Source organism: Heptranchias perlo, chromosome 23, assembly GCF_035084215.1.
Source record: "Heptranchias perlo isolate sHepPer1 chromosome 23, sHepPer1.hap1, whole genome shotgun sequence".
Classification (NCBI taxonomy): domain Eukaryota; kingdom Metazoa; phylum Chordata; class Chondrichthyes; order Hexanchiformes; family Hexanchidae; genus Heptranchias; species Heptranchias perlo.
The window spans coordinates 3,783,063-3,804,179 of NC_090347.1; the positions used below are offsets into that span (position 1 = coordinate 3,783,063).

Sequence of the window (21,117 nt, forward strand, 5' to 3'; positions counted from 1 at the left end):
CCACTCCAGCAACTTGAGCACATAATCCAGGCCGACACTCCCCGTGCCAGTACTGAGGGAGCGCTGCACTGTCGGAGGTGCCGTCTTTCAGATGAGACGTTAATCCGAGGCCCCGTCTGCCCCTCTAGGTTGGATGTACAAGATCCCATGGCACTGTTTCGAAGAAGAGCAGGGGAGTTCTCCCCGGTGTCCTGGGCCGTTATTTATCCCTCAACCAACATCACTAAAAAACACATTTATCACATTGCTGTTTGTGGGACCTCGCTGTGCACAAATTGCCTTCAGGCAGCCTAGCCCCTAAGCTCCGGAATTCCCTCTTTAAATGTTTCCTACATTACAACAGTGACTACACTTCAAAATAGTACTGCATTGGCCGTAAAGCGCTTTGGCCCGTCCTGAGGCCGTGAAAGGCGCTATATAAATGCAAGTCTTCCCTTCTCTCTCTCTTGTTATGCTGATGCATGTGCAGTTCAGTTTGTTATGCTGATGCATGTGCAGTTCAGTTTGTTATGCTGATGCATGTGTAGTTCAGTTTGTTATGCTGATGCATGTGCAGTTCAGTTTGTTATGCTGATGCATGTGCAGTTCAGTTTGTTATGCTGATGCATGTGCAGTTCAGTTTGTTATGCTGATGCATGTGTAGTTCAGTTTGTTATGCTGATGCATGTGCAGTTCAGTATGTTATGCTGATGCATGTGCAGTTCAGTTTGCTGGGCCGTGCTGTAACTCGCTGTTACCACTGGAGGGCGGTTTCACCCTGCTTTAATGATCCTGGGCCTCCCGCTCTTTATACCCAAGGCCACTGGATTCCTGTGTCCATGCAAAAAAAACGGACAGAAACGTGGAGTACAGGCCCCAATCACTGGCAAAAATCCCGGAAACTTATATATAATAACAATGGAATTTGACTTGTTCAGCCAAAAAAAAAAACAGGTCGTATTTCATTCATGGACTTCTCCCAAAGCCAGACTCGTTCGTTATACCTCCCCTCCTTTACACAAGGTGGACCAATCCCAGTATCACGGAGCCTTGGTTTGCGGAGAGCCGGAGCAGGCTTTAGGTGTCGGCCGTGGCTCAGCCGGCAGCACTCTCGTCTCTGCGGTCCGAAGGTCGCGGGTTCAGGTCCCACTCCAGAGACTTGAGCACGTAATCAGTAGTGCCAGTACTGAGGGAGTGCTGCACTGTTGGAGGCGCCGCCTTTCGGATGAGACGTTAAACCGAGGCCCCGTCTGCCCTCTCGGGTGGATGTAAAGGATCCGATAGACACTATTCGAAGAAGAGCAGGGGGAGTTCTCCCAGTGTCCTGGGCCAATATTTATCCCTCAACCAACATCACTAGAAACAGATTATCTGGCCATTATCACATTGCTGTTTGTGGGATCCTGCTGTGCGCAAATTGGCTGCCGCATTTCCTACATTACAACAGTGACTACACTTCATTGGCCGTAAAGCACTTAGGGACGTCCTGAGGGTGAAAGGCGCGTTATAAATTCTAGGCCTTTCTTGCTTTTGCAAGTATCACTCCTGATCCAGCCACTCCGGGATACACAAAAGTGACATGGATTGACGTTTCCTGTGATCAGGATGTGTATCCTCCTCCACGCTCCTTTCCATTGCCGGTCTCCAGCAGTAATTGGGAACTCACTGTGGGGATTTCAGGGACAGCAGGCATTCGCTCACTGCCCAGCACTATTCCAGCTCTCCTCCGGGTATATTTGTTCAAAAACATACTTTGAGGATTATTCAGCTTAATAATTAACTGGAGAATTACTGTCACAGTGGGTGAGCTATAATTGGTCTCCGTACTCCCAGGCTAAGGGGAGGAAAAAAATCGGTCACGCAGCACATGAGCTTTGGCCGTTGACCCCTGACACATGCCCGTGGATATTGAGTAAGGGCTGGAACAGACTCGGCTGTAAGGTGGGCTGTGGTCCAGTACCCCTGCCCACTTTCAGTGCCTAGGGTTACACGAGAAGATTGCTCACTGCCCTGTGTCCGCTCCCACCCCTGTATCCGCTCACTGCCCTGCATCCGCTCTCACCCCTGTATCCGCTCACTGCCCTGCATCCGCTCCCACCCCTGTATCCGCTCACTGCCCGGCGTCCGCTCCCACCCCTGTATCCGCTCACTGCCCGGTGTCCGCTCCCACCCCTGTATCCGCTCACTGCCCAGTGTCCGCTCCCACCCCTGTATCCGCTCACTGCCCGGCGTCCGCTCCCACCCCTGTATCCGCTCACTGCCCTGCATCCGCTCTCACCCCTGTATCCGCTCCCTGCCCGGCGTCCGCTCCCACCCCTGTATCCGTTCAGTGCCCAGCGTCCGCTCCCACCCCTGTATCCGCTCAGTGCCCAGTGTCCGCTCCCACCCCTGTATCCGCTCACTGCCCCGGCATCCGCTCCCACCCCTGTATCCGCTCACTGCCCAGTGTCCGCTCCCACCCCTGTATCCGCTCACTGCCCAGTGTCCGCTCCCACCCCTGTATCCGCTCACTGCCCAGCGTCCGCTCCCACCCCTGTATCCGTTCAGTGCCCAGCGTCCGCTCCCACCCCTGTATCCGCTCACTGCCCAGCGTCCGCTCCCACCCCTGTATCCGTTCAGTGCCCAGCGTCCGCTCCCACCCCTGTATCCGCTCACTGCCCAGCGTCCGCTCCCACCCCTGTATCCGCTCACTGCCCTGAGTCCGCTCCCACCCCTGTATCCGCTCACTGCCCTGCGTCCGCTCCCACCCCTGTATCCGCTCACTGCCCTGAGTCCGCTCCCACCCCTGTATCCGCTCACTGCCCTGCGTCCGCTCCCACCCCTGTATCCGCTCACTGCCCGGCGTCCGCTCCCACCCCTGTATCCGCTCACTGCCCGGTGTCCGCTCCCACCCCTGTATCCGCTCAGTGCCCAGCGTCCGCTCCCACCCCTGTATCCGCTCAGTGCCCAGCGTCCGCTCCCACCCCTGTATCCGCTCACTGCCCGGCGTCCGCTCCCACCCCTGTATCCGCTCAGTGCCCAGCGTCCACTGTTACTCCAATTCACTCTCACTAATCCCTCAGCAAATGTCTGACAAGTATCATTGGCAGAGGCAGGGAGGTGGTCAGATGAACATTTCCTCCGCTGGAGAATGTGCAGGTGAGGAAATGTGTCAGGAATTCCCAGTTTGAGGCGATCACAGACGGTTATCCCTCTGTCAGGCGGCTGGTGGTGGGTGTGATGCAGTCGCACCAGATCACAGCCCCTGGAACCTGCAGTCAGGGTCGGGGGTGGGGGGAATCCGTGGCTCCACATCCCATAATACGATGTTTTTGTCACCCGCAGGATGGACGGCTGAAAGCTGGAGACCAGCTGTTGTCCATAAACAAGGAGTCTCTAATCACAGTTACTCAGGAGGAAGCAAGGAGCATTCTGACCAGGCTGAAGCTGAGGTGTGTACTACAGTACAAGCTGGACAGTGTTTTCGAGTCTCACACATTGTACATGTAAACGTCAAGGTGTTTACATAGAATTACATAGAACGTACAGCACAGAAACAGGCCATTCGGCCCAACGGGTCCATGCCGGTGTTTATGCTCCACACGAGCCTCCTCCCTCCCTACTTCATCTCACCCTATCAGCATATCCTTCTATTCCTTTCTCCCTCATGTGTTTATCCAGTTTCCCCTTAAATGTATCTGTTCTATTCGCCTCAATCACTCCTTGTGGTTCCACATTCTCACCACTCTCTGAGTAAAGAAGTTTCTCCTGAATTCCCTATTGGGTTTATTGGTGACTATCTTATATTTGTCAGTGATAAAGGGATTTGTTAGGGTAGATCGAGAGAAGCTATTTCCTCTGGTGGTTGGGTAAAGAACAAGGGGGCATTACCTTAAAATTAGAGCTCGGCCGTTCAGGGGGTGATGTCAGGAAGCACTTCTTCACACAAAGGGGAGTGGAAATCTGGAACTCTCTCCCCAAAAGGCTGTGGATGCGGGGGGTCAATTGGAGCTTTCAAGACTGAGATTGATGGATTTTTGTTGGGTTAGGGTATCGAGGGATCCGGAGCAAAGGCGGCTAAATGGGTTTGAGGGGCAGATCAGCCATGATCTAATTGAATGGCGGAACAGGCTCGAGGGGCTGAATGGCCTCCTCCTATTTCCTTGCCCTTTCCTCAATTGCTTTTATATTTTCCCTTTTCAAATCCTTATCCAATTCCCTTTTAAAGGTTGTCACAGTCTGTGCTGAGATTTTGGATGGACAGTATGGGTTATCTCAGGCCTGATTGCAGAGAGATTTCAAATGCTCTCTTTCCCTCAGGTCAACACGTTCGAATGGCATTGTTTTTAAGTGTGGATTTTCATGTATCTGCTTCAGGTCGGAGGGAACGGTGGAGATTGCATTTGTGCGAAGGAGCCCCCAGCCTAACCCTGCCTGTACCCCGGAGAGTCCCAGCACTCTCACACCCTCCTCTCCCACCGGCAGGGGGAATGTCCTGGGGTCTGCGGGATTCAACTCCCTCTTACCCCCCCCGAGCCTCCGTCCGATGGTGTCGTCGACCCCGCTCCCTGCGACCGATGACTCGGCTTCAGCTAGAACAGGACAAGTAAGGAGGGGCTGACCTGGGCACGAAGAGGGTACAGTGACAATGCTGGGGGTGGGGGGCTTACAGATTAGGGAAGCTGGGGGGTTGGAGGATGACAGAGTGGGGGGGCTGGGGGTTGCAAAGTGGGCGGGCTGGGGTTGGAGGGTTACAGAGTGGGGGAGCTGGGGTGGAGGGTTACAAAGTGGAGGGGTTGGGGGGTTTACAGAGTGGGGGGCTGGGGTTGGGGGTTTACAGAGTGGGGGGGCTGGGGTTGGGGAGTTTACAGAGTGGGTGGGCTGGGGTTGGGGGTTACAGAGTGGGGGAGCTGGGGTGGAGGGTTACAAAGTGGAGGGGTTGGGGGGTTTACAGAGTGGGGGGCTGGGGTTGGGGAGTTTACAGAGTGGGTGGGCTGGGGTTGGGGGTTACAGAGTGGGGGAGCTGGGGTGGAGGGTTACAAAGTGGAGGGGTTGGGGGGGTTTACAGAGTGGGGGGCTGGGGTTGGGGAGTTTACAGAGTGGGTGGGCTGGGGTTGGGGGTTACAGAGTGGGGGAGCTGGGGTGGAGGGTTACAAAGTGGAGGGGTTGGGGGGTTTACAGAGTGGGGGGCTGGGGTTGGGCTTACAGAGTGGGGGGTTGTGGTTACAGAGTGGGGGTTTGGGGGTTTACAGAGTGGGGGGGCTGGAGTTGTGTTTACAGAGTGTGGGGGGCTGGAGTTGGGTTTATAGAGTGGGGGGGGGCTGGGGTTGGGGGTTTACAGAGTGGGGGGGCTGGAGTTGTGTTTATAGAGTGGGGGGGGCTGGGGTTGGGGGTTTACAGAATGGGGGGCTGGGGTTGGGCGTTTACAGAGTGGGGGGGCTGGGGTTGGGGGTTTACAGAGTGGGGGGGCTGGGGTTGGGCGTTTGCAGAGTGGGGGGGCTGGGGTTGGGGGTTTACAGAGTGGGGGGGCTGGGGTTGGGGGTTTACAGAATGGGGGGCTGGGGTTGGGCGTTTACAGAGTGGGGGGGCTGAGGTTGGGGGTTTACAGAGTGGGGGGGCTGGGGTTGGGGGTTTACAGAGTGGGGGGGCTGGGGTTGGGGGTTTACAGAGTGGGGGGGCTGGGTTGGGGGTTTACAGAATGGGGGGGCTGGGGTTGGGGGTTTACAGAGTGGGGGGGCTGGGGTTGGGTTTACAGAGTGGGGGGGCTGGGGTTGGGTGTTTACAGAGTGGGGGGGCTGGGGTTGGGTTTACAGAGTGGGGGGGCTGGGGTTGGGGGTTTACAGAGTGGGGGGTCTGGGGTTGGGGGTTTACAGAGTGGGGGGCCTGGGGTTGGGTTTACAGGGTGGGGGGCTGGGGTTGGGGGTTTACAGAGTGGGGGGTCTGGGGTTGGGGGTTTACAGAGTCGGGGGTCTGGGGTTGGGTTTACAGGGTGGGGGGGCTGGAGACTGTATTATGATCATGTTTTAAACATGGTTTCCTTTACAGGGGAAATCAGGATGCAAAAGGAGAGATCAGTGCCCTGTGATGTCACCGATCAGCTGCCCCGATCCGACCTCTGCAGGTAAAGGTCACCGAGCTTACACTTCACCTCCTTTCCCTGTGTGAACATACTCTGTGTTTGCAAAACCGTTCCCTCATTTCTCAAAGGAGGATTGCCCTCTCACTGGGCAAAGGATAACTTTGCCTTTTGGAACTTCTCACCTTCCCCATCCTTCCCAATCTCCCACAATCTGAAGGGTTTCAAAACACAAACTTGGTGTCACCTGAGCAAAATTTGATTCTCACCATCTTCTCTCCGACACTCTGCAACTTAGAGAAAGTTCCTTGACCAGACTCCTGGCCTTTCACGTGTTCACTAAAGGAAACAAGAAATCTCAGTCAGCGAAGAAACAGGGTGTCAGGTGTGTGATCGGCAAAACATGGCATATTGAGCAGTGTAGAGGGAGCTTTACTCTGTATCTAACCCGTTCTGTACCTGCCCTGGGAGTGTTTGATGGGACAGTGTAGAGGGAGCTTTACTCTGTATCTAACCCGTGCTGTACCTGCCCTGGGAGTGTTTGATGGGACAGTGTAGAGGGAGCTTTACTCTGTATCTAACCCGTGCTGTACCTGCCCTGGGAGTGTTTGATGGGACAGTGTAGAGGGAGCTTTACTCTGTATCTAACCCGTGCTGTACCTGCCCTGGGAGTGTTTGATGGGACAGTGTAGAGGGAGCTTTACTCTGTATCTAACCCGCGCTGTACCTGCCCTGGGAGTGTTTGATGGGGCAGTGTAGAGGGAGCTTTACTCTGTATCTAATCCGTGCTGTACCTGCCCTGGGAGTGTTTGATGGGGCAGTGTAGAGGGATCTTTACTCTGTATCTAACCCGTGCTGTACCTGCCCTGGGAGTGTTTGATGGGACAGTGTAGATGGAGCTTTACTCTGTATCTAACCCGTGCTGTACCTGCCCTGGGAGTGTTTGATGGGACAGTGTGGAGGGAGCTTTACTCTGTATCTAACCCGTGCTGTACCTGCCCTGGGAGTGTTTGATGGGACAGTGTAGAGGGAGCTTTACTCTGTATCTAACCCGCCCTGTACCTGCCCTGGGAGTGTTTGATGGGACAGTGTAGAGGGAGCTTTACTCTGTATCTAACCCGTGCTGTACCTGCCCTGGGAGTGTTTGATGGGGCAGTGTAGAGGGATCTTTACTCTGTATCTAACCCGTGCTGTACCTGCCCTGGGAGTGTTTGATGGGACAGTGTAGATGGAGCTTTACTCTGTATCTAACCCGTGCTGTACCTGCCCTGGGAGTGTTTGATGGGACAGTGTGGAGGGAGCTTTACTCTGTATCTAACCCGTGCTGTACCTGCCCTGGGAGTGTTTGATGGGACAGTGTAGAGGGAGCTTTACTCTGTATCTAACCCGCCCTGTACCTGCCCTGGGAGTGTTTGATGGGACAGTGTAGAGGGAGCTTTACTCTGTATCTAACCCGTGCTGTACCTGCCCTGGGAGGGTTTGATGGGACAGTGTAGAGGGAGCTTTATTCTGTATCTAACCCGTGCTGTACCTGCCCTGCGAGTGTTTGATGGGACAGTGTAGAGGGAGCTTTACTCTGTATCTAACCCGTGCCGTACCTGCCCTGGGAGTGTTGGTGGGACAGTGTGGATGTTTGACGCTGGATCTTCCTGTTGTAAGTTGCAATCAGTGCCTATACCCAGCATGGAATCTGACTGTGGGTAAACGTAATGCTGTAAATGCACAGCAGGTCAATCAGTGTCTGAAGGAGGTGAGCAGGTTCGAGATTTTTTTTGTGAGCCTTCACCAGATGAGTTAACTTGTTTTCCTTTTTCCGTTCTTTTTTATTCGATCATGGGATGTTGGTGTCTCTGGCGAGGCCGGCATTTATTGCCCATCCCTAATTGCCCTTGAGAAGATGGTGGTGAGCCGTCTTCTTGAACCGCTGCAGTCCGTGTGGTGAAGGTTCTCCCACAGTGCTGTTAGGAAGGGAGTTCCAGGATTTTGACCCAGCGACGATGAAGGAACGGCGATATATTTCCAAGTCGGGATGGTGTGTGACTTGCAGGGGAACGTGCAGGTGGTGTTGTTCCCATGTGCCTGCTGCCCTTGTCCTTCTAGGTGGTAGAGGTCGCGGGTCCGGGGGGTGCTGTCGAAGAAGCCTTGGCGAGTTGCTGCAGTGCATCCTGTGGATGGTACACTATGCAGCCACGGTGCGCCGGTGGTGAAGGGAGTGAATGTTTAGGGTGGTGGATGGGGTGCCAATCAAGCGAGCTGCTTTGTCCTGGATGGTGTCGAGCTTGTTGAGTGTTGTTGAAACTGCACTCATCCAGGCAAGTGGAGAGTATTCCATCACACTCCTGACTTGTGCCTTGTAGATGGTGGAAAGGCTTTGGGGAGTCAGGAGGTGAGTCACTCACTGCAGAATACCCAGCCTCTGACCTGCTCTTGTAGCCACAGTATTTATTTGGCTAGTCCAGTTAAGTTTCTGGTCAATGGTGACCCCCAGGATGTTGATGGTGGGGGATTCAGTGATGGTAATGCCGTTGAATGTCAAAGGGAGGTGGTTAGACTCTCCCTTGTTGGAGATGGTCATTGCCTAGCACTTGTCTGGCGTGAATGTTACTTGCCACTTATGAGCCCAAGCCTGGATGTTGTCCAGGTCTTGCTGCATGTTGGCTCGGACTGCTTCATTATCTGAGGGTTTGCGAATGGAACTGAACACTGTGCAATCATCAGCGAACATCCCCATTTCTGATCTTATGATGGAGGGAAGGTCATTGATGAAGCAGCTGAAGATGGTTGGGCCTCGGACACTGCACTGAGGAACTCCTGCAGCAATGCCCTGGGGCTGAGATGATTGGCCTCCAACAACCACTACCATCTTCCTTTGTGCTAGGTATGACTCCAGCCACTGGAGAGTTTTCCCCCTGATTCCCATTGACTTCAATTTTACTAGGGCTCCTTGGTGCCACACTCGGTCAAATGCTGCCTTGATGTCAAGGGCAGTCACTCTCACCTCACCTCTGGAATTCAGCTCTTTTGTCCATGTTTGGACCAAGGCTGTAATGAGGTCTGGAGCCGAGTGGTCCTGGCGGAACCCAAACTGAGCATCGGTGAGCAGGTTATTGGTGAGTAAGTGCCGCTTGATAGCACTGTCGACGACACCTTCCATCACTTTGCTGATGATTGAGAGTAGACTGATGGGGCGGTAATTGTCCGGATGGGATTTGTCCTGCTTTTTATTTCTGATTGGGCTGCGTTTTCTTTCTATATTTATTTCCGATTTCCCGTGTTCATGGCTCTCCCCTCTCCCCAGTATTGCTTACCCTCCCAGCTCGCACCTTTTCTGTGTCTGGTTAAAAATCTTTATGTTTTGAAAGTAACATAGTCAAAAACACTTGCCAGTTATTCCAAATCTTCTTGAGCACCAAGGCAAGGAAGCAGTGTCTCAATAGTAATCTTGATAAAGTGGCAGGCAGTTGTTCTGGGTTCCTGAATTAAGAAAGGAAATGAATTAGATGTTTATTTTTTTCTCTCTGAAAAGAGCTGAGTGAATGGGCTAATTCCGTGTTTTCGAACGGGATTTGTGCAGAGGCTCCACCACATCACAACAAGGCAGACAAAGCAGCTGCTTTCAGATATTTCCCTTTGTCAAAGTCGCTCCAATCAATAGGCTGCACAGGCTCCAGGTAATGAGAAACCTTTGCACGCCTCGCAGTGTATCGGGTTACCATGGCAACCGTGCATTTTCCAGGTCGGAGTGGGATTGAGAGATGCGGAGGCGTTGCTCTCCCCTCCTCCTCCCCCACCCGTGAGCTTTCATGTAGCAGGCAGGTGCTTGTAGCTGTCTGCTTCACACGATCTGTGTGCAGCTTATTCCACAAACTTATTAGAAGCCGGGGAGGGAGGGAGGAGGAATCAATAAAGCTTTCAGGCTGAGGGTGGAATTGTAGGTTTTCAGCAAGTTGCACAAGTTTGTAGAATTAGTGCTAATATGATTTATCGTCTAAAGTGCAGAGCATATCAGGGTGTATCGGTCGGTGTGGGGTGTACCGGTCAGTGCGGTACGGGGTGTACCAGTCGGTGCTGACTGTACCAGTCGGTGCTGACTGTACCGGTCGGTGCTGGATGTACCAGTCGGTGCTGGCTGTATCGATCGGTGCTGGCTGTACCCGTCGGTGCTTTCTATATCGATCGGTGCTGGGTGTACAGGTCGGTGCTGGCTGTATCGATCGGTGCTTTCTATATCGATCGGTGCTGGCTGTACCAATCGGGGCTGGCTGTACCGGTCGGTGCTGGCTGTACCCGTCGGTGCTTTCTATATCGATCGGTGCTGGGTGTACAGGTCGGTGCTGGCTGTATCGATCGGTGCTTTCTATATCGATCGGTGCTGGCTGTACCAATCGGGGCTGGCTGTACCGGTCGGTGCTGGCTGTACCCGTCGGTGCTTTCTATATCGATCGGTGCTGGGTGTACAGGTCGGTGCTGGCTGTATCGATCGGTGCTTTCTATATCGATCGGTGCTGGCTGTACCAATCGGTGCTGGCTGTACCCGTCGGTGCTTTCTATATCGATCGGTGCTGGGTGTACAGGTCGGTGCTGGCTGTATCGATCGGTGCTTTCTATATCGATCGGTGCTGGCTGTACCAATCGGGGCTGGCTGTACCGGTCGGTGCTGGCTGTACCCGTCGGTGCTTTCTATATCGATCGGTGCTGGGTGTACAGGTCGGTGCTGGCTGTATCGATCGGTGCTTTCTATATCGATCGGTGCTGGCTGTACCAATCGGGGCTGGCTGTACCGGTCGGTGCTGGCTGTACCGTTCGGTTCTGGGTATACCGGTTGGTGCGGGGTGTCCAGTCGGTGTGGAGTGTACTGATCAATGCGGTGCGGGGTGTACCGGTCAGCGCGGTGTGGAGTGTACCGATCGGTGTGGAGTGTACCCATCGGTGTAGAGTGTGCCGGTTGGCACGGTGCGGGATGTGCCAGTCGGTGCGGAGTGTACCGGTCAGCGTGGCCAGAGTGTACCAGTCGGTGCGGAGTGTACCGGTCGGTGTGGAGTGCACACCCCAAGTCTAATTTCTACCCCCTTGTGTTTATAGAGCGCCTTTAACAGAAAATCAGCCCAAGGAGTTTCACAGAGGCTATGGGGCTGAGCCAAAGAAGGGGATATTAGATGGGGTGCCCAAAAATTTGGTTAAAGAGATGCCTGATCATGATTCCTTTAAAAATGTGGATTTACATTCAAACATCCATCTGTTTCCAAAGGTTAATTTTTGAGTGGGCTGCCGTATTGTGGCGTCAGCTCTCTGCAGCACAGGTTACTCAGGAGTGAGCATCTGTATCACATCTCAACATCGTTTAATATCTAATGTCGGGAGGTGCCTCTGTGGAGTGGCCTTGAACCCAGAACCTTCTGAGGCAGAGGCAAGTGTACGAAGGTGATGGACCGGAAAAGACCTACTCGTCCATCCAGCCTGTCCCACACAAATACAATACATAGACTCCCCACCCGCCCGGAGCCGTGCAATCTCCTGGGAGAGGCAAATAAAAAGGCCAATTAGGGAGGAAAAATTGGAAAATTCCTTTGTCGCTCCTTCGGGTGACCGAAACTAATCCAGGAGATCACACTGGCCTTCTTGTACAAGTTAATCTCCGCCTCAGCCAGGAACTACCAAGAGCCAAACTGCTGGCGGGACTGAGGAGTGTTTATTTACACGGGGGAACTGCCTCTGGATTAAGAATGGACATCTTCCACCCTCTGTAAACTTGAGCTCATTCCAAACTCTGCTTTCCTTTATCCTAACTCGCACCAAGTCCTGTTCTCCCATCACCCCCCTGTGCTCGCTGACCTACATTGGCTCCCGGTCCGGCAATGCCTCGATTTTAAAATTGTCATCCTCGTGTTCAAATCCCTTCGTGGACTCGTCCCTCCCTATCTCTGTAACCTTCTCCAGCCCTACAACCCTCCGAGATCTCTGCGCTCCTCCAATTCTTGCCTCTTGCACATCCCCGATTTCCTTCACCCTTCCATTGGCGGCCGTGCCTTCAGCTTTCTAGGCCCTAAGCTCTGGAATTCCCTCCCTAAACCTCTCCGCCTCTCTCTCTCCTCCTTTAAGACACTCCTTAAAACTTACCTCTTTGACCAAGCACCTGTCCTAATATCTCCTTATGTGGCTCGGTAACAAATTTTGTTTGATAATCGCTCCTGTGAAGCGCCTTGGGATGTTTTACTATGTTAAAGGCGCTTTGGAATTCTCTACCCCGGAGGGCTGTGGATGCTGAGTCTTTGATTATATTCAAGACTGAGATCGATAGGTTTTTGTACTCCAGGGGAATCAAGGGATATGGGGATCGGGCGGGAAAGTGGAGTTGAGGTGGAAGATCAGCCATGATCTTATTGAATGGCGGAGCAGGCTCGAGGGGCCGTATGGCCTACTCCTGCTCCTATTTCTTATATTCTTGTATAAACACAAGTTGTTGTTGATGTGCTGTTACTGGGTTGAAGAACTGCTACACTGTCACTAACATTGTGTAGCCAGAAATGTCTTGCTGAAGGAGCAGTGTTGGGAACGCCCCAACGCACCACAGCACAGTGATGGGGCGCGGATCTGCATCTGTGATTTCCCCAGGCAGCGAGCTCTGGTCTCACAAGCACCACCATAGGTGTTGGCTGAGTGGAACTTAGGCAGTGGCCCACTGGAAAAGAATATAACTGTAGGATTGATAGCTCCGTTAAAGCTCTTGTCGGGCACGGAAGAAAGGGACATCGGTAAATCCCTGCTCAGTCAGCATGCCACAGACCGCCAGGCAGTGGGCGGAGGCTCAGAGACACATGGAGTCGCAAGTCTACCAAGGCCACAAGTGAGAAGGGGAGGCAGGCAATAGCTGGCCCCGGGTCGCCATAGAGGTTTCACTAAGTTACTGTAATATACAAGGTATACCAAATATACAAGGTTTGATATGGCTGCGCCGGGCAGTTTTGTAACAGATTAACAGGACAAGGACATAGTCAAAAGGCTGGGGTACTTTACACTGTTATTAAAGGGTTTTCTACACACATATAGCCACATACCTTTGCCAAACAAACAGAGAATTGTCAGCGGGTCTTTTGTTTGCATAATGGCCATTGCTAATTTGATGTGCTTGGACACACATTCTCTTTCGCTGTCTGTCTCTCTTTCTTTCTCGGTCTCTCTTTTTCTTTCTCTCTTTCTCGCTCTTTCTCACTCCTGTCTATTTCTTTCTTGGACATTTTTTTTCTCTCTCTCGTTGTCTCTCACTCCATCTCTCACTCTCTGTCTCTCACTTTCTCTTTCTCTGTCTCTTATTTCCTCTCTTTCTGTGTCTCTCGCTCTTTCTCTTTTTCTCTTTTTTTTCTGTCTCTCTCGCTCTCTCTGTCTCTTGCGCTCTCTCTCTCTCTCTCACTCCATCCCGCTGCTGTTTCCCCCCCCTATCCCCAGGTTCTGATGTTGCTTCCTGCAGACACCTGGCAGTGAAACGTTGGAGGAACAAGAGATGGAAGCACTGACAGTAATAGTCGTGCTAGAATAGAGCATGAATAAACTAAAACGTAACTCAATGCTTCCCTATCTGTCCCTTCAGTTAACGTGACTTCGGCTTGGACACAGGACTCTGCCAACCAAGGGAGAACAATGTCCCTCGATCCTAGCATCCGTCTGAAAGTAGAGAAGTTGGAGATGGTAAGTTATTGAAGTATTATTTGACCCCGACAGGCGTCCTGTTTGACCCTGAGCTGAACTACCGACCCCATGTCCGCTCCATCACCAAGACCGCTCACTTCAACCTCCGTAACATCGCCTGTCTCCGCCCCTGCCTCAGCCCTCAGCTGCTGAAACCCTCATCCATGCCTTTGTTACCTCCAGACTCAGCTATTCCAATGCTCTCCTGGCCGGTTTCCCATTATCCACCCTCCGTAAACTTGAGCTCATCCAAAACTCTGCTGCCAGTATCCTAACTCACACCAAGTCCCGTTCACCCATCACCCCTGTGCTCGCTTACCGACATTCGCTCCCGGTCCGGCAATGCCTCGATTTTAAAATTCTCATCCTTGTTTTCAAATCCCTCTATGGCCTCCCCCCTCCCTATCTCTGTAACCTCCTCCATCCCTACAACCCTCTGAGATCTCTGCGCTGCTCTGATTCTGGCCTTTTGCGCAGCCCCAATTTTAATCGCTCCACCATTGGCGGCCGTGCCTTCGGCTGCCTCGGCTCTAAGCTCTGGAATTCCCTCCCTAAACCTCTCCGCCTCTCTCTCCTCCTTTAAGATACTCCTTAAAACCTACCTCTTTGACCAAGCTTTTGGTCACCTGTCCTAATATCTCCTTATGTGGCTCGGTGTCGAATTTTGTCTGATAATCGCTCCTGTGAAGCGACTTGCCTTTTGCCAATAAAGATCTGACGATCTCAGTCTTCAAAATTTCAATTGACCCCCAGCATCCGAAGCCTTTTGGAGGAGAGAGTTCCATATTCCCACTACCCTTTTGTAAACGTACTCGGATGATTCTTAATCTAGAGCACTACCATTTGGGAGGGAGTACGACAGGCGCTGTGTATTAACCGGGCTCTGTTTGTTAACCGGGCTCTGTGCATTGACTGGGCACCGTGCATTGACCGGGCACCGAGTACTGACCGGGCACCGAGTATTGACCGGACACCATGCATTGACCGGGCACCGTGTACTGACCGGGCACCGTGTACTGACCGGGCACCAAGTACCATAACATTGAATACAGGAGTTGGGATGTCTTGTTGAAGTTGTACAAGACAATAGTTAGGCCACACTTGGAATACTGTGTACAGTTCTGGTCACCCTATTATAGAAAGGATATTATTAAACTAGAAAGAGTGCAGAAAAGATTTACTAGGATGCTACCGGGACTTGATGGTTTGACTTATAGGGAGAGGTTAGACAGACTGGGACTTTTTTCCCTGGAGAGTAGGAGGTTTAGGGGTGATCTTATAGAAGTCTATAAAATAATGAGGGGCATAGATAAGGTCGATAGTCAAAATCTTTTCCCAAAGGTAGGGGAGTCTATAACGAGGGGGCATAGATTTAAGGTGAGAGGGGAGAGATACAAAAGGGTCCAGAGGGGCAATTTTTTTCACTCAAAGGGTGGTGAGTGTCTGGAACGAGCTGCCAGAGGCAGTAGTAGAGGCGGGTACAATTTTTGTCTTTTAAAAAGCATTTGGACAGTTACATGGGTAAGATGGGTATAGAGGGATATGGGCCAAGTGCAGGCAATTGGGACTAGCTTAGTGGTATAAACTGGGCGACATGGACATGTTGGGCCGAAGGGCCTGTTTCCATGTTGTAAACTTCTATGATTCTATGATTCTATATTGACCGGGCACAGAGTATTGACTAGGCACCAAGTATTGTCCGGGCTCTTTGTATTGACGGGCACCGTGTACTGACCGGGCACCGTATACTGACCAGGCACCGAGTACTGACCAGGCTTTTTGTACTGACCAGGCACCAAGTATTGACCGGGCACTGTGTATTGACCGGGCACCGTGTACTGACTGGGCACCGTGTACTGACCAGGCACCGAGTACTGACCGGGCTCTTTGTACTGACTGGGCACCGAGTACTGACCGGGCTCTTTGTATTGACCGGGCACCGAGTATTAACTGGGCTCTTTGTATTGACCAGGCACCGTGTACTGACCGGGCACCGAGTACTGACCGGGCTCTTTGTATTGACCGGGCACCGAGTACTGACCGGGCTCTTTGTATTGACCGGGCACTGTGTACTGACTGGGCACCGAATATTGACCGGGCACCGAGTATTGACCGGGCTGTTTGTATTGACCGGGACTGTGTACTGACTGGGCACCGAATATTGACTGGGCACCGAATATTGACCGGGCACCGAGTATTGACCGGGCACCGAGTATTGACCAGGCACCGTGTACTGACCGGCACTGTGTATTGACTGGGCACCAAGTATTGACCGGGCACCGAATATTGACTGGGCTCTTTGTATTGACCGGGCACCGTGTACTGACCGGGCACCGTGTACTGACCGGGCTCTGTGTATTGACTGGGCACCGTGTACTGACCGGGCACCGTGTACTGACCGGGCTCTGTGTATTGACCCACATCAGCAGGTGAGTCATTCTGTGACTGCGTTTGGAACCTCCTGGTGGGTGGATCAAGACACAGGCTGAGAGGAAATGCACCAACTGGGGCAAAAATGGGGAGTTGTAAAGATGGGGAGTGGGTGTATGGTTTGTACTTCAGGTTATTGGTGATGTCGGCTCTGTGCAGAATGATTCAGGGGTAACCTGTATTTCTCTATATGCTCTCCAGTACCAAGTCTTGTAAATATATCTGGTTTTGCGAGCATGTTGCTTCTCCTTGGTTTCAAGCCTATAAAGTGACTGAAGCGTTTTACAGCTTCTCCTCAGCTGCTTCCAGTTAGTGAGCTCACAGACTACATCCAGATGAGGAGAGAAAGCAAAAAGGCAGCACTTAACTCTTCATTACCCTGCCAGCGGGCACTGTGCTGGGCTTCTCTCTGCGAGCTCCTTGCCTCTGTTTTCTCCATGACTGATTTTTTTTTTGTTTTCTGTTGAGGGTCTTTATCTTCTGATGATGGCGGTTCACTAGATTGATTCCTGGGATGAGAGGGTTGTCCTATGAGGAGAGATTGAGTAGAATGGGCCTATACTCTCTGGAGTTTAGAAGAATGAGAGGCGATCTCATTGAAACGTATAAAATTCTTAGAGAGCTTGACAGGGTAGATGCTGAGAGGCTGTTTCCCCTGGCTGGAGAGTTTAGAACTAGGGGCATAGTCTCAGGATAAGGGGCCGGCCATTTAAGACTGAGATGAGGAGGAATTTCTTCACTCAGAGGATGGAGAATCTTTGGAATTCTCTACCCCAGAGGGCTGTGGATGCTCAGTCATTGAATATATTCAAGGCTGAGATCGATAGATTTTTGGACTCTAGGGGAATCAAGGGATATGGGGATTGGGCGGGAAAGTGGAGTTGAGGTCGAAGATCAGCCATGATCTGATTGAATGGAGGAGCAGGCTCGAGGGGCCGAATGGCCTACTCCTGCTCCTATTTCTTCTGTTCTTATGATGGAGAGACAGCCTCAGGTTGACCTGTCTGAACACCAACGACACCTTTGATTGGTGTGATGGTGTCCCAGCCTAATATAAGATATGCGATTTGAGAACCTCTCATTCACTACTCACCTGACGAAGGAGATAATCTCCGAAAGCTTGTGATTTTAAAATAAAATTGTTGGACTATAACCTGGTGTCGTAAGATTCCTTACATTCGTCCACCCCAGTCCATCACCGGCATCTCCATATCATAGATAAATATAAGGTTGTGAATATTGTGTATAGTGCCTTTCATGACCTCAGGACGTCCCAAAGCATTTTGCAGCCAATGATGTACTTTTTTGAAGTGTAGACACTGTTGTCATGTAGGAAACAGGGCAGCCAATTTGCACACAGCGAGATCCCACAAACAGCAATGAGATAAATGGCCAGATCAACTGTTTTTTTTTGTGATGTTGGTTGAGGGATAAATATCGGCCCAGGACACCGGGGAGAACTCTTCTTCAAAAGAGTGTTGTGAGGTCTTTTACCTCCACCTGAAACGGGCGGGGTTTAACGTCTCATCTGAAAGCTCTAGTGCAGGGCCGGCACACACACGATGGGCACAATGATGTCCATCCGAACTGGATACTTTGCACTGAATGGTTAATGATTGCACCCAGTTAACAGAGTTATAGATCTCTCCTGGACTCGCTCCGTAACTCCGTTCTCAGCCCTTCATGCAGTTTCTCTGGGGTTTCCCCAGAGCTATGATGGGTGATGGGGAGAACCTCCAGGGAATTTCAGGGCATGTGTGTATATATCTGTAATAGTAAATTGCCCGTGATATCTATACATGGACCCCTAACTCTCTGCTGCTCCACAGCTCCTAACTTCTCGCCATTCAGAAAAGGAGCTGGGAGCGGTATTTAGGGGCAGAGACAGGAGCACTGCTGATATTCAGAGAGGAATAGAGACAAGTGGAGTCTGCCTGAGAACAGGGGCCATGCAGATGCTTCCCGACCCCAGAGGCACCAGCTGCTCTCTCACCCAGGGGTTTCACCAACTCTTGGACGTCCTTTCCCCACCCAATCCTGGCTCTGCCATTTTTACTGCTCTTGATACTTAAGAAACATAAGAAATAGGAGCAGGAGTAGGCCATACGGCCCCTCGAGCCTGCTCCGCCATTCAATCAGATCATGGCTGATCTTTGACCTCAACTCCACTTTCCCGCCCGATCCCCATATCCCTTGATTCCCCTAGAGTCCAAAAATCTATCGATCTCAGCCTTGAATATACTCAACAACTGAGCATCCACAGCCCTCTGGGGTAGAGAATTCCAAAGATTCACAACCCTCTGAGTGAAGAAATTTCTCCTCATCTCAGTCTTAAATGGCCGACCCCTTATCCTGAGACTCTGCCCCCTGGTTCTAGACTCTCCAGCCAGGGGGGAAACAGCCTCTCAGCGTCTACCCTGTCAAGCCCCCTCAGAATCTTACATATTTCAATGAGATCACCTCTCATTCTTCTAAACTCCAGCGAGTGTAGCCCCCACCCACCCCCCGAGCTTTATAAAAGGTACGAGATAGAAACTGAGTACTTCGGTAAAGGAATGCGTGTGAGGGCCCTACAGCGACATCGGAAGACACGGAGGAGAAAGAGAAAGAAAGGCTGAGGGTGAAAGAGTTAGAAGAAGAATTGGACACGGAAACCAGAAGAAGAAAATTGTGTGGGAAAGGATAAAAGAGAAAGAATCCGAGAGCTTGAGGGAAGCAGGCAGCTACAGGTGGAGATAAATCTTTTTTTGCCCATGGACAGCACCTTGGGAAATCTACTAGAGTAAAAGTAAAGGCTGCGAATATTATTGGCTTGTATTGATTATTAGATGGTGAAGAAATTTGCTGCATATTATCAGTACACAAGGAGCAATGTGCCTCACCTATCGTCTGATGTTACAGTAACATTACTGGGTGATTTGGGACTTTTAACTAAGCTAATGAGGGACAATCGTCACTCGATTTACATGGCCAGGCTATTAATATATTGGTAATGAAAGTAAAAGCTCCTTTAGTTCCATCAGTCACGGGCACACCCTTCATTCACAGTTCACAGTGCTGAGAAATCTTGGCAGTGGGTTAGTCAGAAGGATGGGAAGTATGTTACCTGATATCAGCTCTGTCTCTGGTCAGCTAGAGTTCTGTGCATAGCATTTTACTCCTCAAATAACAGAGGCCAGTACTTGGTGATCACTCACTAATATCCAGTCCCTGCCACAAACGACCACCCAATTTGTATTACACCTTTAGCCCAAAGCAACATCCCAAGGCACTTTACAGATAGGTGTAAGGGAACTTGCACCGAGTCAGGAAAGATGAGTTTAGGAGATGGGTTTTGAGAGGAGGAGGAGCTTAGGGAGGGAGCTCCAGAGAGCAGGACCATTGATGATGAAAAAAGCTCAGCTCAAGGTCAAAACAGGACGCCAAGTTTGCGAGCAGTCTGGTCCAGTCTGAGTGAGGAGCGGGGAGGGGAATGGAATCAATAGCAAGGCAACTTGAGACTTGTTAAATTTGTACTCATGCCTTCCAAGTTTGGATTCTGACCTCTTCCATCCTTCCTTTCCAGGCACTGGGATATCTTGGGATCGAGCCAACTGAGGAGCAGCAACAAACACTCCAGCACCAACTTCAGGTGGATTCCAAGGGAACAGTGGCCTACGGAGGTTAGTGTTTCTCTTGACTAAGGGCTCGATTTTACAATGGTGGCAGGTTGGCAGCGGGGGGGTGAAGCTGCAACACGGGGGTGGAGGGGGGGTGGGGATGAGAGAGAAAGAGCGAGACATCATCCGGCGCTGGAACGGAAGACCGGGGCGGGGGAGAGGGGAAGATCGGGGGTGAGGGGGGAAGATTGGGAGTGGGGGGAGAGGGGAAGACCGAGGCGGGGGAGACGGGAAGATCAGGGGGGGGGAGGGGGAAGATCGAGGGGGGGGAGAGGGGAAGATTGGGGGGAGGGGAAGATCAGAGGTGGTGGGGGAGAGGGGAAGATCCGGGGGGAGGGGAAGTTCGGGGGGAGGGGAAGATTGGGGCTGGGGGGGAGGGGGGAAGATCGGGGGGAGGGGAAGATCAGAGGTGGTGGGGGATAGGGAAAGATCTGGGGGGAGGGGAAGTTCGGGGGGGAGGGGAAGATTGGGGCTGGGGGGGAGGGGGGAAGATCGGGGGTGGGGGGGAGGGGGAAGGTTGGGGGAGGGGAAGATCGGGGGTGGGGGGAAAGTTCAGGGGGGAGGGGAAGATTGGGGGTGGGGGGAGGGGGGAAGATCGGGGGGGAGGGGAAGATCAGAGGTGGTGGGGGAGAGGGGAAGATCCGGGGGGAGGGGAAGTTCGGGGGGGAGGGGAAGATTGGGGGTGGGGGGGAGGGGGGAAGATCGGGAGTGGGGGGGAGGGGGGAAGATCGGGGGTGGTGGGGAGAGGGGAAGGTCGGGGGTGAGGGGGTGAGGGGAAGATTGGGGGGAGGGGAAGATTGGGGGGAGGGGAAGATTGTGGGTGGGGGGAGAGGGGAAGATTGGGGGTGGGGGGGTGAGGGGAAGATCGGGGGGGAGGGGAAGATTGGGGTTGGGGGGAGAGGGGAAGATCGGGGGTGGGGGGGGTGAGGGGAAAATCGGGGGGGAGGGGAAGATTGGGGTAAGATTGGAGGGGTGAAGAGGGGGACATCGGGGAGGTGAAGAGGGGAACACAGGGGCTGAAGAGCGGGACACCGGGGGGGGCGGTGAAGAGGGGGACATCGGGGGGGTGAAGAGGGGAACACAGGGGCTGAAGAGCGGGACACCGGGGGGGCGGTGAAGAGGGGGACATCGGAGCGGGAGACATCGGACATTGGAGCAGGGTGCAAAGGTAGGTTCATTTAGTGTTTGCATTTCCTTCCATGGTTTTTTATTTAATTTATTTAGTTTCTTGTTCCCTGATCAGGCGTGAATCAGAAGCAGTGGGCAAGCTGCCCAGGTAAGTTAAAAAATCTTTCTAAGTATTTAATCTGT

General features: G+C 52.4%; 1 protein-coding gene across 4 annotated transcripts in view; it reads left to right on the plus strand.

Moving 5' to 3' along the window:
• Positions 1–21,117, plus strand: part of stxbp4 (syntaxin binding protein 4) — a 209,382-nt gene that overhangs the window by 56,585 nt on the left and 131,680 nt on the right. For all 4 annotated transcript variants that reach the window (XR_010966940.1, XM_068003828.1, XM_068003829.1 and 1 more), the window contains 5 exons: positions 3,304–3,410; positions 4,336–4,564; positions 6,004–6,079; positions 13,620–13,717; positions 19,713–19,809. Coding sequence is in view for 3 of the 4 variants with exons in the window: in XM_068003828.1 (XP_067859929.1) it covers positions 3,304–3,410; positions 4,336–4,564; positions 6,004–6,079; positions 13,620–13,717; positions 19,713–19,809 (607 nt within the window). In the remaining variant the exon portion in view is untranslated. The remainder of the gene's footprint in view (positions 1–3,303; positions 3,411–4,335; positions 4,565–6,003; positions 6,080–13,619; positions 13,718–19,712; positions 19,810–21,117) is intronic.